This window comes from Sinohyriopsis cumingii, unplaced genomic scaffold (assembly GCF_028554795.1).
Source record: "Sinohyriopsis cumingii isolate HCF-2022 unplaced genomic scaffold, ASM2855479v2 utg000913l, whole genome shotgun sequence".
Taxonomy (NCBI): Eukaryota; Metazoa; Mollusca; class Bivalvia; order Unionida; family Unionidae; genus Sinohyriopsis; species Sinohyriopsis cumingii.
The window spans coordinates 5,337,935-5,358,098 of NW_028315943.1; the positions used below are offsets into that span (position 1 = coordinate 5,337,935).

A 20,164-nucleotide genomic window follows, 5' to 3' on the forward strand; every position below is an offset into this window, starting at 1 on the left:
CATTACATTGAGTAAGCCCTCTAAACAGCAATTGAATACTGGGCCATTACATTGAGTAATCCCTCTCTACAGCTAATGAATACTGGGCCATTACATTGAGTAATCCCTCTCTACAGCTAATGAATACTGGGCCATTACATTTGGTAATCCCTCTATGCAGCAAATGAATACTGGGCCATTACATTGAGTAATCCCTCTCTACAGTTAATGAATACTGGGCCATTACATTGAGTAATTTCTCTGTACAGCTAAAGAATACTGGGCCATTACATTTGATAATCCCTGTATGCAGCAAATGAATGCTGGGCCATTACATTGAGTAATCCCTCTATACAGCAATTGAATACTGGGCCATTACATTGAGTAATTCTTCTCTACAGCTAATGAATATTGGGCCATTACATTGAGTAATCCCTCTATACAGCAATTGAATACTGGGCCATTACATTGAGTAATCCTTCTCTACAGCTAATGAATACTGGGCCATTACATTGATTAATCCCTCTATACAGCAACTGAATACTGGGCCATTACATTGAGTAATGGCCATTACATTGAGTAATCCTTCTCTACAGCTAATGAATACTGGGCCATTACTTCGAGTAATCCTTCTCTACAGCTAATGAATGCTGGTCCATATGTAATATTGATGACTTCACTTTGTATATACAGAATTATATGTAAGGTTGTGGTGGGGTGGGGATCAGAAGACCATTTCTCAAAGACTTAACACCTATCATATTTCATTTGAACTGGTCAGCTGGTGAGTTTTCTGCTGACACAGTATCATTCTATAGTGTGTCACCAGCAAACCAGGCCTCTAGTATTATAATGTACATTGGATTGCTTATATATATGTGGCTTATATATAAATTAAAGCTGGTCTTGGATGGAAAAGCTTCAGTTGGATTTTCATTCAGGTAAGGTGTTTTAATACATGTTAAATCATTTTAAATGTGTCCTTGTGGGTTGAGCACGAGTTTTCGTGTATCTGGAAATTTTTAACAAGGAAATCCATTCTGCCAAGGAGAGCACTGCTTATTACTAGCACATTCTTGAGTAAACAAGAATGCAGGTATTCGTTAAACATACTTAATTTGCTGTTTTCTTGTTCAGAATGAAGAAACTGCTGATTCTCCACCAAAGAAGGCAGCAAAAGCATGGGAGAAAAATAAGAAACATAAGAAAAAAGGAGGAAAACCTGCCAAAAAAAAGCCTAAACAGCCCTACCAGTGGAAGAAACAGCCTGTGAATGACAAAAAGCCAAGTGAAGAAACAACAGATCAGGTAAAGATACAAGTACATTACTACATCATAAAATAGTTGCCCTTTCTTAAAATTGATTAATCAAATGTTTATTTAAGCAAATAACATGCTTATGTCCTCAGTTAGTGAGACAATGGTTTAGTCATTGTGACAGTAGTCATAGCAACATAAAAAACATTAAGATTATACATGTTAGGCTTTTTTTAAAGCTTTTTGAGAATCATACAACATGCATCATAAGATGGTTTTAATTTTGCAATATTAATTCCACAGATGTTTCTTTTATTTGGTTACATGACAGTATCATCAGAGCACTAGATTATCTGTGTATTTGCATAATTTATGCAGACAGTGTGGAAAAAAATACACGAAGATGTTCATTGATGCATTCAACCGCTCCAGTGGACTAGTGGTTAGAGCATCCGCCATGGACACGGGAAGTCATGGGTTTGATCCCTGGTCGAGTCATACCAAAGACTTACAAAAATGGTACTAACAGCTGCCTCGCTTGGCGCTCAGCATTAAAAGGTTAGTGTTAGGACTTGTCAGCCTGGTGTCAGGATAATGTGACTGGGTGAGACATCATGCTACATGTCTGCAGCATGATGCTCCTGTGCTAGACATCACTATAAACTGTCACACTGCAGACATCGTAGCGATATGACTGAAAAATTGTTAAAGCTATTTTAAAATTCTAAATCACGCACACACCCAGTCATGAAAACAATTAAATTTTAAGCATTTAGTCCAAAGTTATTAGCATATTGCTACTTTAGTACTACTCTAAGTACATTCCATGTTTGTATGATGGTTCATTTAATTAATATAATTATGACGTTAGTTCATGTTCCAGATGTTCATTGTATGTTTAAAATGATAGTACTTAATTATTATGAGGACACTCATTCAAAAAGAGCCATATAGGCTAACACAATATGGACTTTAAGTCTTCATCATTAAGCCACTTTATGCAATCAAAAAGGAATGATTAACATCCTGTTGATTAAGACTCAGTCTTGTAGCATGAATTTTGTGTTCTTGCATTATTCACAAAACCTCACATCAAATTTAAAAAAGCACAAACTAGGGAATTAAAATACCCAATTTATTGAATTTTTATCTAGACCTCTGATTATATTCTAGCCTAGAATTCATAACACTTTCATGTAAAAGAACCAGAAACCAAGTCCAAATAAAAGCAGTTAAACTTGCAAGAGTTTTTAATGGGAAACAGCCAAACTGAATATTGTATGCAGTTATCAATTTCAGAAATATTTATTCTCAAATTGGAAGTAAAATGTCAGTTTAACCTTCAGAGAGTTATGCATTCAAGACCTGATTCATCTTTGCTAGCTACGTTGTTCAGATTGGATAAATAAGCAATTTTCCACTGCCAGTCCGTGCTTCTACAAATGCATTTCACTCAAATGCACCTGAAATGGCTTCTCTTGGGTATGTAGTCATACTTTCGATGTTAAACTTACAAAGTATCCTTTTTAAGTCAATTGCCTCCACCATTTTTACGATTGGTTAGTTGACATTACATGCTAAGGGAGGCAACCCATGAAATCCAGTATGTGACACTGGGACAAAGCACTAAAATAACTGTTTGATCCGCCAAGGTGTACATAGGGTTATCATATTGGAACCTTGGCTAGTGAAGATGGGCTTGATTTGGAACAGAACAAGGGCTTCTGTAACTATGTTCTTGTTCTGTTTCATTGAAGGCATACTCTCATGAGACAAAAATGAGGCTTTTGCCTTCACAGCATACTATCAAAATATTTTTCTATTTGGATTAGGGCCAGAAACAATTGTGTTAATATTTACTGTAAAAATCAGATTTATTTATGATGGATTTTTTTATTGTTTTTTTCTTCCATATCCATGGATAACAAAGTATCCTAGAAATTAAATTCAGCATACAGTTATATATCTGGTGTTAATATAAACATTGATGCCCGAAGATTTTATCCTATCAAAGACAGGTTTAGTCTTAAAACACAACAATTTATCCCCAATAATATGTCTGATTTGACAATATGTCTTACTGTATATGCCAGGGGTGTACAACCTTTTTCGGCCAAGGGCCAGATTGGATTTTCTAAGACCACTTGATTGCCACAAACACTAATTTCTTTAATATAATTACTGTTCATGGGCCAGATTTCTGTGTCGTTTTAATTTGCCCTGAGGGCCGGACAGAACACGTTTGTGGGCAGGATCTGGTCCACAGGCCATGGATTGTGTATCCCTGGTATATACTCACTTATAAATGAGTATATAGGGTATGTTTTGCTATGTGTAAATATTTGCTAAAGCAGGAAGTGTTTGATCCTGTGGTCCAAAGAAGAGGATTCCAAGTACATTCCAATGCTCTAGTTAACATTTACTCATGGAGAACAGCATATTGTTGTTATTTGTACATTATCAAGTACTGTGTATTTTGATTATGTATCAGATACCTGTAAAAAGTATTTTAAAACTAAATGCAAATCCTTTACTCATGCAGGGCATTACAGATCAGTCATTGAGTACAGTTCAAGTCATAATAGCAGACAGTATTAAACAAAGCATGTATTACCACTATCATTCGTTAAAGAACATTCATCCATACTTCTTCAGTTATGTTATCTGATCAGGACACCTTAGGAGTACTACCACTACCTCAGAAATCCAGACCTCCCAGCCAGATGTTTAGCTACGGGAGCTAAACGCTGTCTGGCCACATGTGGCAGTGTTAGAATCTTATTCGTCATTGGTAAAATCATCTTGTTCTCTTCTGGCCTTCACACATTCATCAAATGATTTTATTTTCTCCAAATCTTTTGGATGACGCTGGGTCATCAATGTCTATGCATGAAGCACTATATTTTGTCACTTTAAAAATTGTTCCATTGTTTCAATTTATTTTCAAAATTCCTGTGAATACTGGTGAAAAGGAACCAAAGTTAGCTTCCTTATCTATTCAGACTTTGTATATTTAAATAAAGAGGAAAACAAATTTGGCACACTTAAAAGAATCCAAAGTCGGCATTTGAGATCAGCTTGCTTTGTAATAAAATAACCTTTTTACTGATATCCTTTTTTAAAAAATCTGCTAAAAAATATTCAAAGTCAACTTCTGAGGTTGGATTGCTCTGTAATATAACCTTTGTCTTTGATGTCCTGTCTATAAGTTCAAACAATGGGTTTACTGCTCACTGCCAGTTGTGTTTATTCTCTGCCCGGGCTTCTGTTTGCTTGGCATCTATATTATCTATAGTTATAATTAATACAAATGGGCACTGATGTCTGTGGGTAAATAGTATACACAGCAATAACTTGCTTTAATTATTCTTTTTGTAACCCATGCTAGTGAAAAGATTGTCACTTGTACTCAAGTGAATGTATTTTCAAATTATTATTTTTTTCGTGAGATACTGTAATATAGTTGACCTGGATATAATTCAGTCTTGGTTATTTTGTACCTATCACCGTGTCGTGCATGAATGGCAGTTGTCTTCAAACATTCAGTCAATTATTTCCCCTCTCATTTGCAATTTTGTTCAGTCCAGTTTTCTGTCAGATAATATATTCAAACATTTGAGTATAACCAAACATGATTTGTTTCGCAATGTTCACATCAATGAACAATGTGCCATGTGTTATTGGACATAAGCAATACACGCTACAGTATGGATGCTTACGCTACATATACAGAGTTCATGGACATATTTTAATCTTTACTGCTCTTGATGAAAAAAAGGAATAAATGATAACAATACAAGGTTAGTTTCTTTCATTTTGTTTATCTATTTTATTGCAACGTGTGTGTGTGGGGGGGGGCAGGGAGAATGCAAATTCAACACAAATTTATTTAGTTTCTTACATTTTGAGACATATGATCGAGGTTAAAAAAACTTTCACCATAAGTTCTGGGATAGGAAAATATTTTTTTTTATCATGGCCCAATATGTATGGTAAATACCAAATTCTCCTTAAGGTGTTATGATTGGGTAGTGTATTTGAAAAAGAAACGAGTGTTTGGAGTAAAGTACTTACCCAATCATAATATGGAAACATTCTCCCAGCCTTCATGCTCTTAGATCCTTTTAGGAGAGCATGCATTCTGCTCCAGTAGTAACCAAGGTACACACATTGTTGTAACTCTATGGTCTTGAACTATGTAACAGAAAGAAGCAAAACCATCAAATGTTTTTTAATTCAACAAACAGTTTATTTCCCTTGTATACAAGTGAAAATTTGCAAGGAACTGACAATATTATGTATTAAATCACAAATAGTCTTAAATGATATATCACAAGTCCAAAAGTATAGAATATTCTGAATGAATTCCAAGTCTTAATGTATCACAGTGATATAGTCCAGAATGTCTTTGAATGAACTAACAGTAATCCTAAAATAGTGTTTAAGTCCAAAATGTCTATAGGCACTTTGTAATTCCAGTGAATAATTTAAATAAATCCTCTCAAATTATATCTGAACACAACAGTAATAATTCTACAGATTGAACATAAATGGGAATTAATAATTTTGTTTACCACAACCTTATAAAAACTTAAAACACATAAAATGACTAAGTTGTGGGTCACTTTAACTTTGTTTGTGAGGTAATGATAGCATTCCCAAGGTATTATGATCAGGTAAGTATTATTGAAGAAACATATTTTACTAGAAACATGGTCTCCACTACTTTTTTCTGGAGTATGAGCTTTCATATGTTTTCTAAATTTCAGTTTGAAGATGTAATGCATACTCAATACTTGTGTTTCAGAAAAAGAAAAAGATTGTAAGACTGTTTTCTTTTTGATGATTTTTGTAGGATTTTGTTCTTTTTAATTAATGCTTGTTTCTTTTGAAATTAGAAATGTTGTAATGATCCACTAATGACACAAATGTTTGACTAGCAAGTAGGGAGATTGAAATCATTTTAAGGGATAGAAGTTATATATCTGGACTTACAAATGAGTAAACAGTAAATTTGAACTATCAGAATATCATTTAATTAAGCCTTGATCTTTTTGTGGTACCATTATATTTAATTTCCAATAGAAAACATACAATCTGTATTCTTCAAGCAAATATGCATTGGAATACCACTTCTACAACATTTCTGGTTTTAAAGTTTCTTTCTAATAAGTTTATTTTGTAGTGACCTCAATTTCCCTTATTTAACAATTGGTTCATTTGCATACTTATATTTAATTGATAATAGAGTTCATGCCTGATTGCTTCAACCCCATTTGTTTGTGCTTTTGTTTCTTGTTTCATAACCAGTGTGTTACTCTGCTAGCCTTGCATCTTAGTTTGTGAATTTGTATTCTTGAGTGTTTTTAATCTCTGTGTGAATTTGTATTCTTGAGCATTTTGAATCATTGTTTGCAAAATTGTATGCTTGAGTCTTTTAAATCTTAATGTTTGAATTTTTAATTTTGAGTCTTTTGTATTTTTGTGTGCAAAATTGTATTTTTGATTTTTTAAAATCATAGTGTGTGAATTTGTTTTCTTTAGTCAGTAAACTAAAATGAAGTGGCTACTGACATTTGGAAATTGTAGCCTGTCAGTGAATCTTCAAACATTTGCAAGTACAGCTAACCCCTGACTTTTATGTGTTCCCAAGAGTGGTAGTTTAACATGTAATCATGTAACTCAACATTTTTGGTTTAGCTGCCTTTAATTTTCATTGAAAAATAAGTAAGTCAATTAACTTTAATACAATTCATTTTAATCATTTACATATTCATTTTGTTTTTTGTTTTAGACAAATAATTTCACTGTTTTTAGTCTTCATTAAAAACTATTGAATATAAACTAAGTATATGAAATTGCATTAATGTGAAATTTGAGTAAGTTAAAATACATCATACTTTTTTTACACTCCTAGATTATTTTGTGTCCATCTGTTGTGGCAACCTCATATGTCATTTCCATCCTTTAACTTTTGAGCATGGTGGTTTAGTGTTTAGCATGCCAGACTTGCAACCACAAGGGTGTGGGTTCAAATCCAGTGGTTGGATCAGTCTGTGGTGTGTCATTGGGCAGGCTGCACTTGACTCCAATGGCCTCAGCACCAAATAACCTACTGGTGTTGCTGTGCAGTAAAATGCTAAACTAAACCAAATCAAATTTTGAATGACCTATTGCATTGCAACCAAATTGTTTTTGAGGCTTTAATGTAAAAAATCTATGTAAACATTTATTTCAAACGTTTTCTGACAGAGATGGATTGAGTTAATGCCATGTTTTGACTCTGAATCTTCCCATTGTATATTGTGCTAAGCTTTTTTCAGTGGTACCATATTTGTGGGGACATAACTGTCATATATGGACAGACTTCTTGTTTGAATAGTTTGTCTTTAAAACTGTACTTCTTAGAAACTTTAAAGGTAGTGAAACCTCATAAAGAACATTCTAGGGACTACAGAATTATGTCTTTCATGGACAGGTGTGCATTGTAGACCAATGTATGAAGAGGTGTTTGGTAAATTGTCCTTTATGAGCATGTGCATTATATATACAGATATGGATTCCGGGGTGACTGAGTGGTTTGAAGTGCTCATGTTTACCGATCATAACCATCTTACCTCTGTTCATGTGGGTTCAAGTCTCGGACTTTGCCATTGTGGATATGTGAGTAAGCTGTCAGTAGCTTCCAATTGGTCAGAGGTTCTTACAGGGTTTTCCCCAGGTTCTTCCATCACTGCCATGTATAGCCTATCTGTGCTGAGAAATGGCGTTAAGCTCAGAACAACAACATATACAAATATGTGAGTCGGGGTTGGAATAATAAAATCTTGTTCTTCATGGATATCCCTTTATAAACTGATATGGTAAGAGGGTTCATATAGATGTTCTTTATGGATAGATGTTCTTTATATATAGATATTTGAAGGGGGTAATAATATGGTGTCCCTATGATTGGGTGTCCTTTATATAGATCTGTGAAGGGGGTTCATAAAATGATGTCCTTTATGGACAGGTGTCCTTTATATACATATGCGTGAAAGCAGGATTCATAATATGTCATTGACTGACAGGCATACTTTATATACAGATACATGAAGAGGGCTTTATCACATGTCCTCTCTAAGCTTGTGTCCTTTATATATATATGTGAAAAGTGGGGGGGGGGTAACATTCTATGAGGATGTATTTATTGTTTTCAGATAGGTGAAGGGGGGGGTGATAAAATGTACTCTACAAACATGTGTCCTTCATATACAGAGATGTGCGAAAGGTTTATGAGATATATTTTATGAGATGTCCTTGATAGACATGTGTCCTTTATGTACATACATGTGAAGACTGGGTTCATTATAATGTCTCCTATGAACAGTGTTCTTTATATACCTATTTGTGGGGAGGGTCATACAGTTTCCTGTCTCTTTATTTACAGATTTTGATGGAGTCATAACTTGTGCTATAAGCAAAAAATTTTAAATTGAGACAAAATAGCCAACTGAATATTGTGTGCAGTCATCACTTCCAGAAATATTAAGTCTCAGATTGGAAGTAAATTGTCAGTTTAACCTTCAAAGTGTTGTGTATTCAAGGCCTGGTTTTGGAACAGAACAAAAGGTTCATGTCTCTTTGTTCTTGTCCAGTGCGTCATTAAAAGCATACTCTTGTTTGAAAGAAATGAGGCATTTGCCTCCACAATACACCTTCAAAATATTTATATATTTGGTTTGGGACCAAAAATGGAGTTGTCTTAATATTTAATGTAAAATAGAAGTTAAATTCACCATAGTATTGTAAATCTGGTGTTTAGTAAACAGTGAAGCAAAACTTTTTTATCCCTATAGAGTGATAAGTTTATTCCCAAACCATCACATTTTTTCCCCAATAATTTGTCCAGTTTGATAATATGTCTTATTTGAATTAGCAGACAGAAGTTTTTAATGAATCCTTTTCCAGCTGGTTTTTTCCCACCGGACCAAGAGGGTTACAAGTACATTCCAGTGCTCCAGCTGATGAACCATGTTTGCTCATGGAGAGCAATGTACATGTGTTATCATTATTTTTACATGATCAACTAGTGGGTACTTAAATTATATACCAGATTCCTGTAAAAAGGATATTTTAAACTATAAAAAATTCTATACTTGAGCAGCACATTAAAAATCAATGTTTGAGTACAGTTAAAGTCACAATAGCAGACAGTATAATCAAGCTGTAACTGGTCTGATGATGCAAGAATTTAAATTTTAATTCAAAATCATATATCTAATGTCTTGATATTGTTTGAAAATGAAACAGACCCATTGTTCTGATTCGATTGTTAGTTCAGAAATTGAATACATGTCTGTTTTGAATTTCATGTGACCCAAAATGCATTTTACTTAAACAACATTCATTCATATTATATACGACTCAATTCTAGAGTTTGTATTTCAGTTTCAAGCTGTAATGCATGCCTATACTTGTGTTTCAGAAAAAGAAAATGATTGTAAGACTGTTTTCTTTTTGGTTTCTATAAGATTTTTTTGTTTTTAATTAATGTGTTTACTTTGAAATTAGAAATGTTGTGTTGACCAGCCATATAACACAAAAATATGCAGAACAGGTAGGGAGATTCAAACCATGTTTAGGGGTAGAACTAGATGTCTTTGACTTGAGGAACGAGTAAAGTAATTTGAAGTGGCAAAATGTAATTGAATTAAAACCGTGATCTTTTTGTGATACCATTATATCTAATTTTCAGTAGAAATAATACAGTGTATATTCTTCAAGCTAATAAGCACCACTTTGATGGCCTAATGGTTAGAGCGTCCGCATCGGATGTGGGAGGTTGTAGGTTCAATTCCCCGCCAAGTCATACCAAAGATCTATAAAAATGGTACAAATGCTGCCTCGCTTGGCGCTCAGCATTAAGAGGTTATTTTTAGGACTGGTCAGCCTGGTATCAGGATAATGTGACTGTGTGGGACATCATGCTACATGTCTGCAGCATGATGCCCCAGTGCTAGACATCACTATAAACTGTCGCACTGCAGACATTGTAACAATATGACTGAAAAATTGTTAGAGCTACATTAAAATTCCAAATCACACACACACACACTCAAGCCAATATGCATTGGAATACCACTTCTACAACATTTCTGGTTTTAAAGTTTCGTTCTAATAAGTTTATTTCATAGTGACATTAATTTCCCTTATTTAACAATCTGTTCATTAGCATTCTTATATTTAATTGATAACAAAGTTCATGCCTGATTGCTTCAGCCCCATTTGCTTCTGCTTTTATTTCCTGTTTCATAAACATTGTGTTACTTTACTAGCTTTACATCTTAGTTTGTGAATTTGTATTCTTGAGCATTTCGAATCTCTGTGTAAATTTGTATTCTTGAGCATTTCGAATCTCTGTGTAAATTTGTATTCTTGAGCATCTTGAATCTCTGTGTGTGAATTTGTATTCTTGAGTGTTTTGAATCTCCGTGTGTGAATTTGTATTCTTGGGCATTTTGAGTCATTGTTTGTGAAATTGTATTCTTGAATCTTTTGAATCTTAATATTTGAATTTGGATTCTAGAGTCTTATGAATTTTAATGTGTGAATTTGTAGTCTTTAGTTATTAGAATCTTAGTGTCTGAATTTGTAGTCTTTAGTTATTAGACTTTTAGTGTCTGAATTTGTAGTCTTTAGTTATTAGAATCTTAGTGTCTGAATTTGTAGTCTTTAGTTATTAGACTTTTAGTGTCTGAATTTGTAGTCTTTAGTTATTAGAATCTTAGTGTCTGAATTTGTAGTCTTTAGTTATTAGACTTTTAGTGGGTGAAATTGTATTCTTTAGTTATTAGAATCTTAGTGTCTGAATTTGTATTTTTAAGTCATTAGACTAGAATCAAGTGGCTACTGATATAATTATATTCTTTAGTCATTAGATTAGAGTCAAGTGGCTACTGATATAATTGTATTCTTTAGTCATTAGACTAGAGTCAAGTGGCTACTGATATAATTGTATTCTTTAGTCATTAGATTAGAGTCAAGTGGCTACTGATATATTTATATTCTTTAGTCATTAGATTAGAGTCAAGTGGCTACTGATATAATTGTATTCTTTAGTCATTAGACCTGAGTCAAGTGGCTACTGATATAATTGTATTCTTTAGTCATTAGATTAGAGTCAAGTGGCTACTGATATAATTATATTCTTTAGTCATTAGACTAGAGTCAAGTGGCTACTGATATACTTGTATTCTTTAGTCATTAGACTAGAGTCAAGTGGCTACTGACATAATTGTAATCTTTAGTCATTAGACTAGAGTCAAGTGGCAACTGATATAATTGTATTATTTAGTCATTAGACTAGAGTCAAGTGGCTACTGATATAATTGTATTCTTTAGTCATTAGACTAGAGTCAAGTTGCTACTGATATAATTGTATTCTTTAGTCATTAGATTAGGTGGCGCTATACAGTTTCGCATTTTGCATAGGGTTAGGATTTTAAAGAAAAAGAATGTCCCCGGCTTTCCTCACTGGTTATACTGGCTATTTAAAAAAGACCTTGTATATCTTAGGTATAATGCAAAGAACCTTTAATTCCCTTTATTTTGGTGTATGATTGATGGGTGTACTATGGGTTATAGAGTATACAGCTTGGCCTTACTTCAAATGTGCACCTTTCAAAAAAGTGCTAGCTCTACTTGGTCATTTTCACTTCCTGAACTTCAGAGGTAAATTGTATAAAAAAGAGCTGATAACTTTTTTTACATTTTATATATTTGGTAATTCATTCATTGCACTTTCAGAAGCTGGTATTGTCTAGTCTGGCAAAATTCATTTTCCCTATTTTAATAGCTGCTATGTATAGTGTACTTTAGACTAATTCAGACTGATTTTTTAACACAAGGGAGCAGCCATTTTAGTTAGCAGTGTGCTTAAATCATGTAAAATTTCCAAAAGTACAATATCCAAAAGAAATATCATCCACATTACATTAATGTAGCATAGAGGTATGCAAACATTCTCTCCACTGTGCATGTTTTAAATGTGAACTACTTCACCTTACATACGTCACTCTCTCAAAAGTACATATTATCTGGTGAGCGCCACCATAAAGAAGATGTAGGTATTATTTTTGTATGATTTAATTATGTTTATATGGCTGAAACATTTAAGTCGCAAGCATCAAAACAATCCTTATGAATAATTCTCCTGCCTTTTTCCACACAGAACAGTATTTGTGAGTGTCAGAGTCTCTAACAAGTCCAGCCTACCCCACCCCCCCATGATAAAAGTGAGCTATTTTAAGAATGCACATTACATTTTGTAAACATAGCAACCAATGTTATGCTGAATGACAGGAACATGAAACTAGCCAGAATTATTTCTGAGATATCAACAATGAATTTTACAATTAGAAAAGGGAGGTAACTCATCAGCTTCATAAAGGTCAAAGGTCAAAGTGTAAAATTTTGCCTATTGTTTAATATGGAAGAAGCGAATTCACTTTCTCTTCATTTATTTTTTTATTTCATTGCAAATAAATGAAAAGAAACATTTTCACCATATATATCTGTCACTTATTGCAACAGTTTTAAATTTAAGTTGACTCTATTCCTATATTCTAAGTCTTCTAATTTCCCCATAATTAAGGTCACTACTCACACAAACATACCTCATGGCAAATTATGTAAGCAAGAGAAAAATGATCATAATTAGCTTATTTTCATGCTTAACATCAATATGAATGTACCATTTTATTCAGAACATCATACATAATTATATGAAAATAAAAAAAAATAATTGCAAACATTTTTTTATTTTCTTTAAGGTGGCGCTATACAGTTTCGCATTTTGCATAGGGTTAGGATTTTAAAGAAAAAGAATGTCCCCGGCTTTCCTCACTGGTTATACTGGCTATTTAAAAAAGACCTTGTATATCTTAGGTATAATGCAAAGAACCTTTAATTCCCTTTATTTTGGTGTATGATTGATGGATGTACTATGGGTTATAGAGTATACAGCTTGGCCTTACTTCAAATGTGCACCTTTCAAAAAAGTGCTAGCTCTACTTGGTCATTTTCACTTCCTGAACTTCAGAGGTAAATTGTATAAAAAAGAGCCGATAACATTTTTTACATTTTATATATTTGGTAATTCATTCATTGCACTTTCAGAAGCTGGTATTGTCTAGTCTGGCAAAATTCATTTTCCCTATTTTAATAGCTGCTATGTATAGTGTACTTTAGACTAATTCAGACTGATTTTTTAACACAAGGGAGCAGCCATTTTAGTTAGCAGTGTGCTTAAATCATGTAAAATTTCCAAAAGTACAATATCCAAAAGAAATATCATCCACATTACATTAATGTAGCATAGAGGTATGCAAACATTCTCTCCACTGTGCATGTTTTAAATGTGAACTACTTCACCTTACATACGTCACTCTCTCAAAAGTACATATTATCTGGTGGGCGCCACCTTAGAGTCAAGTGGCTACTGATATAATTGTATTCTTTAGTCATTAGACCTGAGTCAAGTGGCTACTGATATCATTGTATTCTTTAGTCATTAGATTAGAGTCAAGTGGCTACTGATATAATTATATTCTTTAGTCATTAGACTAGAGTCAAGTGGCTACTGATATAATTGTATTTTTTAGTCATTAGACTAGAGTCAAGTGGCTACTGATATACTTGTATTCTTTAGTCATTAGACTAGAATCAAGTGGCAACTGATATAATTGTATTATTTAGTCATTAGACTAGAGTCAAATGGCTACTGGTATAATTGTATTCTTTAGTCATTAGACTAGAGTCAAGTTGCTACTGATATAATTGTATTCTTTAGTCATTAGACTAGAGTCAAGTGACAACTGATATAATTGTATTCTTTAGTCATTAGACTAGAGTCAAGTGGCTACTGATATAATTGTATTCTTTAGTCATTAGACTAGAGTCAAGTTGCTACTGATATAATTGCAGCTTTTTTCAGGAATTGTGTTCGAAGTTTATTTTAAAGTTGCAGGCCTGTCAGTGAATTTTCATACATTTACAAGTATTTCAACTTATTTATGCCCCAACATATTTTATGTTTCATGTCCCAACCCTATTTTATGGAGGGAGTATAAAGTGCTAGCCGTATACATATGTTGTGTCAACCTTAAATATCATTTCCATCCTTTAACTTTTGTCTTCAATGGTTATCATTCCAGACTTATAATTGAAAGGGCATGGTTTCAAATCCTACCATCAGATCAATCTGTGGTGCGTCATTGGGCAGTCTGCACTTGACTCCAATTGCCTCATCACCATAAAACCTAACTGGTGTTGCTGTGCAGGAAAATACTAAACCAAACCATATTAAATTTTTAATAACTTGTTGCATTGGAACCTAATTCAAATAATCTAAGTAAAACATATAATATGTATATGTGTCAATCCATCCATATATCTGTCACTCAGTTTACTTTGTAGCATTGACTCAACACAATGAAGGGAGAGTGATCATGTTGGAGGTTGGGGTAAGAGTTGCAGGAAAATGAGTAGAATGCAAGATAGAATTTGCCCAAAAAAATTTAACATTGAAGATAATACTGTAAGATTGGGATGATAAGCATCCATTTATCTGTGTCGGCCAAGGCCTTGATTAAGGCTGGTGTTCAAGTTTTTTTAGCTTAATGTTAGTTTTTTAGATTAATTTCAGTTTTACAGGTTTTCATTTTCTAACCAGGTAAAAGACAAAATGAACAAAAAAGGGAGGTTTCTATTTTTTGTATGCTTATTGACAGTGTAATATATCAGTTTTGTTCTTAGTCCATTTGAGTTGGGTGCTGCACCCTGCCTTCCTAGGAGGAACTCTGTCTGGAGTTTAAAAATACAAGGCATACGATAAACATTCTTCATGTTATTTTTTACCATAACATGGCATAATTTATCCTTATTTTTCACTTGAACTGCAAGTATTTGCACCAGTTGAGTACATACAAATGCCTTATATATATATATATATATATATATATATATATATATATATATATCTCTGTTAATTAATTTGTACAAATTAACATTAAGCAAAATTAGTGTCATTATGATGTAACATTCAGATATTAGAGCAGTGATTTCTTCAGGATTTTAACTAGGGGGATTTTTGTAAAAAAGGGAGCAGTCAATTGCTAAGAGGTTCAGTCAGTATTTGTAAACAACATCAATGAGTAGATCCCTTATAGTATGTTTCAATGTCTGATAATAACTTTTGATGAATAATGATGAAACTTTGGTGTTGATATTCATTATCATCAACACAGTGGCAGCAGTTGAGTTTTATGACAATGGCACTATGTTGTATTAAAACTGCACATAATAGCAGAGACATTACCACTGTATACTGAAAACTGCATGCTGGTCATAGTTGGTAAAATGCTTTGAATAATTATATAATACATGAAAGCATCTTATTGCTAAATTGCAAAAATGCACTTGGTAAATTGCTTGATTATGATAGTTGATCTCAAAGTCAAGTGTTCACATGATCAGATTTAGCTTTGTTATTATTAATAAATGATTTTGTTGATTGTTACAAGTTTCATTACGCTCATGGCAAATAGACTGCATGATTTTTTTGCATACTTGTTCATTTTGGAATGGGGGAATCATTCAGTTTAAAGTTCATGATTCATTCAGTCATGCATCCTGGAGAAAAGTCTGTTGTAACATCTTGTAATAAGAAAATATGGCACATTGACTTAACGCCACATAATATCACATAGCAAAGCCAATTTGTTACTAAAATTTACTGCGTTTATTTGATAATGAAATTGCATCCTTGTGGCTTGGATGAAATATGTAAACAAAAACATGCAATGAATGGCATATGAAATGAATCAACATCTTTATTATTTTATGTCTATCGAACACTACTGAAAGATCATCTTTTCATTTTTATTTATTGCAGGCTGAGGCAGGTGCAGGAGACAGTGAGCATGTGGACCAGTCTGGAAGTGAACATGAAGAGGAACCAGAAGAAGAGAACCAGTCTGAGGTTGAAGAGGTGAAAGCGATTGAGTTCAGTGACACAAAGGAGAAGCAAACAAAGGATGTTTCAAAAGAAGAAGAAGAAGATGACTGGGACAAATTTCAAGAAGAGGCTAAAAAGGAGAATGTTCTGACCCCAAAAAAGAAGGAAAGTCATCCTGTTCACTGTCCTTACTTTCCAGAGGTAAGAAAATGTGCATGATTTGAAACTAATACTTAAGATGATTTAAGTCTATGAATTCAGTACCCTTTTTTCAGCAAATTAAATGGGTTAAATTCTTTATTTTTTATTTGTTACTCTGTAGAATGTTTGGCTTGGTGTTTTACAGCACAACAGCACAAGTTGGTTATCTAGTGCTTGCATGAGGACACAGTAGGGTATACAACCCAGGCTGATGGAGTGATAGAATTTGAACCTTTGACCTTTGAGTCATGAGTCTTGTAAACTAACCACTGAGCCACTTTAGTATCCTCATACAATATTTATGGGATGCATTGGGCTTATTCCATATCCATGAGCTGATCGGGAGGGGGATTTCATATTTCATATATTCATTTGCTGAGTCACTCAGAAATACATCAGCTCAGATCTTTTAATTCTACACTACAACCTCTCTTTACCATGGGGTTCCCACGCTACTGGAAAATTGGCTGAGTGCTCTAAAGCGCTTTCCGTTACGGATCACTGCCATCTCACCTCTGGCTGCGTGGGTTCGAGTCTCAGATTCGGCCAATGTGGGTATGTGAGAAAGCTTGCCAGTAACTTCTCGTGGGTCGGTGGTTCTTTCCGGGGCTTTCCCTGGTTCTTCCACCACCATTCATACTGGCTGCTGTGTATAGCCTATTGTGTGCTGAAAATAGCATTAAACCCCACCACAACAACAAAGAGAAACCTCTTCAGATTTGGATAATAAATGTTTTATAATCCAAAATGTTCTTTAATTCTATTCATCAATGGTCATATGTTAACCTTGAAAAAATTAATTTCATCCTGGAAAAGACCTGGAAATTTATATTTAGAAAAGCGTGGGAACCATGTTACCAGCTGCCTGGGGGCCCCGAGTGGTCTAAAGCGCTCTCCGTTACGTATCACTGCCATCTCACCTCTGTCTGCGCCAGTTCGAGTCTCAGATTCAGCCAATGTGGGTATGTGAGAAAGCTTGCCAGTAGCTTCTCATGGGTCGGTGGTTCTTTCCAAGGGGTTTCACCTGGTTCTTCCTCCACCATTAATACTGGCCGCCATGTATAGCCTATTGTGTGCTGAAAAATGGTGTTAAACCCCACAACAACAACAACAGCAACCAGCTGCCTACTGGATGGATAACTTTGAAAATGTATTAATAACGGATGTGGTCATTGAGGGGAGGCAAAATATGTACCATATTTGACACAATACCAGCATATGTCCTAATTGGCACATTTTCCTCATTTTTGTCAAAACTGATTAAAATATATCAATTATTATGAGCACACTTGTGTCAATCCCAGCATGCCTTGTGGGAGGAAAGCAGCTGCTAATAATCACCTAAAACATCTTGATTTTCTTGGGAGCTGCCACTGTGCCTATTGAATGTCTCAATGCCACATAACTTAATAGGTTAGATGAACCTCAAAGTGATCTAATATAGGTGGCACTAATTAACTTTATCTGATTGGCGGTGAGGTAAATTCATAATATTTGAGATATGGATGAGTAGTCCCATGATATCACCATTATTATTAGTAGAGGTGTCATGAATATGGTACTGGAAATAAACCAAGTAAATATCTATCATGCTGATGTTTTGATTACGGTATCTCCACCATTTTCCAAACATGAAAATATATACTTATTGATGATTGCATTGTAAATTATTGCTGTGGGTAGATTTTTATTTGACAATATGCATACAGGCATGTGGACCTTGTCAAAATCTATTTAATACTGTAATATGCTTTATTTGACATTATTGGGAACAACAGTGCAATTGCATGATGTGGAGTTCCTAAGAAAGAGACAAGTAGCTAGTTTTTCTAGCACTTGTATGTACTAGTGATGGAGAGGACATTGTTGATGATAATGCTAGTGTGCTCTTATTATTATGAACTTCAGTTTCACAAAATGTACCCAAATCAGAAATTTTTAAAATGCAAATTGCAATTGTAATGTTGAATATGGTAGACAGAAAAAGTAGCTTTGCAGAGTTTTCCATTATGGAAGGATGCAGTATTCTACTGTGCATCTTAATACATCTGAAAGGGTCTAAGTTGCTATACAGAAACTGGATCACTGTGACCTTCTTTAGAAAGGAGGTAATTAGCTTGTGTGTTCATTTGCACAAATTTTGAACTTGTATCTTCCATCATCAAAACTTTTAGATATGGATGCATGTTTATGATCCCTTCATGTTAAGCTTGAGTAAATTAAGTACCTCATGCAATTTATCAGATAATTGAAACCATACGTTTTGATATCCAAACCGGATATGAAGAAGACCAGGCTTTAAACTTTCAATGTACTACCATCTGCACTCACTTATAAATCAAGTCAGATTGCAAATATTGTTGACCCATATTTGATATCAAATAATGTGCCACCAGATCAGGGTCTGTGTTTGTTCTTCTGGGTACACCAATTTTTTTTTATTGACCTAGATCTGCTGGTGCTTTATGCAATGGCAGATCTGGGTCTGTGCAGTTAACAGATGGACCCTACTTATGAGCAAGTTAAGATGGTAGGTAAATGATTTAAATGCTTCTGTGAACAAAATACTATTCTTTAATTAATATTTTGGTGGATACAGATTTTCAACATTTTGCAGATATATGATATTTTTATCTCTGTTTAGATTCATGTGCACAGGGATGATGTTTTCTTTTGGTGGATCACTTTTCCTTGGACTAAATATCGTTAAATTTTGTTGGATTAAAAAGAAATTCAATGTGTTAGTAGCATCCATAAATTTGACTAAAATCGATACCCCTAAAAATAGAGAATTAATGGTAGGAAGTCCAAAACAGACGTAAAGTTAAATCACTGAACTTTCATCACATTTGCCCTGTGGTTACGATAGTAGTAGCAAAAAGAATGGTTTACATCAATGAGGTCACTGTGATGGGGGACCAAAATGAAATAACATATTTCATGTTATTTTTGGTACACAAAAAAATAATTATTAATTTCAGTTTACCAAAAATTATATGTAAAATAAATAATTATCAATTGGTGGTACTGACCGTGTACGAAAAATAAAGGGATTGTACCTGAACAAGTTCTGTGGAACATATGCTGCTCGAAAACCTAATGGTACAAATGTACAAGTAAACATATTTTCTGTCTCATTCTGCTCTCAACTCAAGAATCTAATTACAATAGAAGTAAAAGTACTCAAAGATTTTTGTTCTTATTAGTGAACAAGAGAGAGAGAGGATTATATCTCAATGTGCAAGCTCGACTACATTTAGAGCATATGTAGCTGTTATGTTGTGTAATGTTGGCAAAATCATTAAGATGGTTTGAACTTGTATTAGTTATGGGTATTATTTATTGGTAACACAACGATATGAGACTACATTGTCAAGAAATTAAGTGCAACTTGTATTTTTACATTAACAATAAATCTCATTATCAAATTGCAATAAAAAAATAAAGAACTTGAAATCACGTTTTAGTTAATGTGTGCATATATATAAGTGTGTGTGTGTGTGTGTGAGAGATGAAACAAAATTTTATATGTTGAATTATACTGTGGTGTTTAAAGTTCTATTTCCTATGTCGACGTTTTACAGTGTATATTTTGAATTACACAACGGTAGTTGAAATTTCAATATCATGTCAAGAATCCCTATTTCACACTTATGTAACTGTTTATGGTGAAAGTTCCATTTCATATGGCGAGTATTTAGATTTCATCTGTTGAATTCCATTCATCTG

General features: G+C 33.8%; 1 protein-coding gene across 2 annotated transcripts in view; it reads left to right on the top strand.

Annotated features, from left to right (window-relative positions):
- Nucleotides 1-20,164, top strand: part of LOC149773090 (translocation protein SEC63 homolog) — an 83,460-nt gene that overhangs the window by 41,247 nt on the left and 22,049 nt on the right. Inside the window, exons 15-17 of one of the 2 annotated variants that reach the window (XM_089946849.1) lie at nucleotides 1,117-1,287; nucleotides 6,044-6,058; nucleotides 16,172-16,435. In XM_089946849.1, the coding sequence (XP_089802975.1) occupies nucleotides 1,117-1,287; nucleotides 6,044-6,058; nucleotides 16,172-16,435 (450 nt within the window). The remainder of the gene's footprint in view (nucleotides 1-1,116; nucleotides 1,288-6,043; nucleotides 6,059-16,171; nucleotides 16,436-20,164) is intronic. The other variant, XM_089946850.1, reaches the window with a different exon arrangement.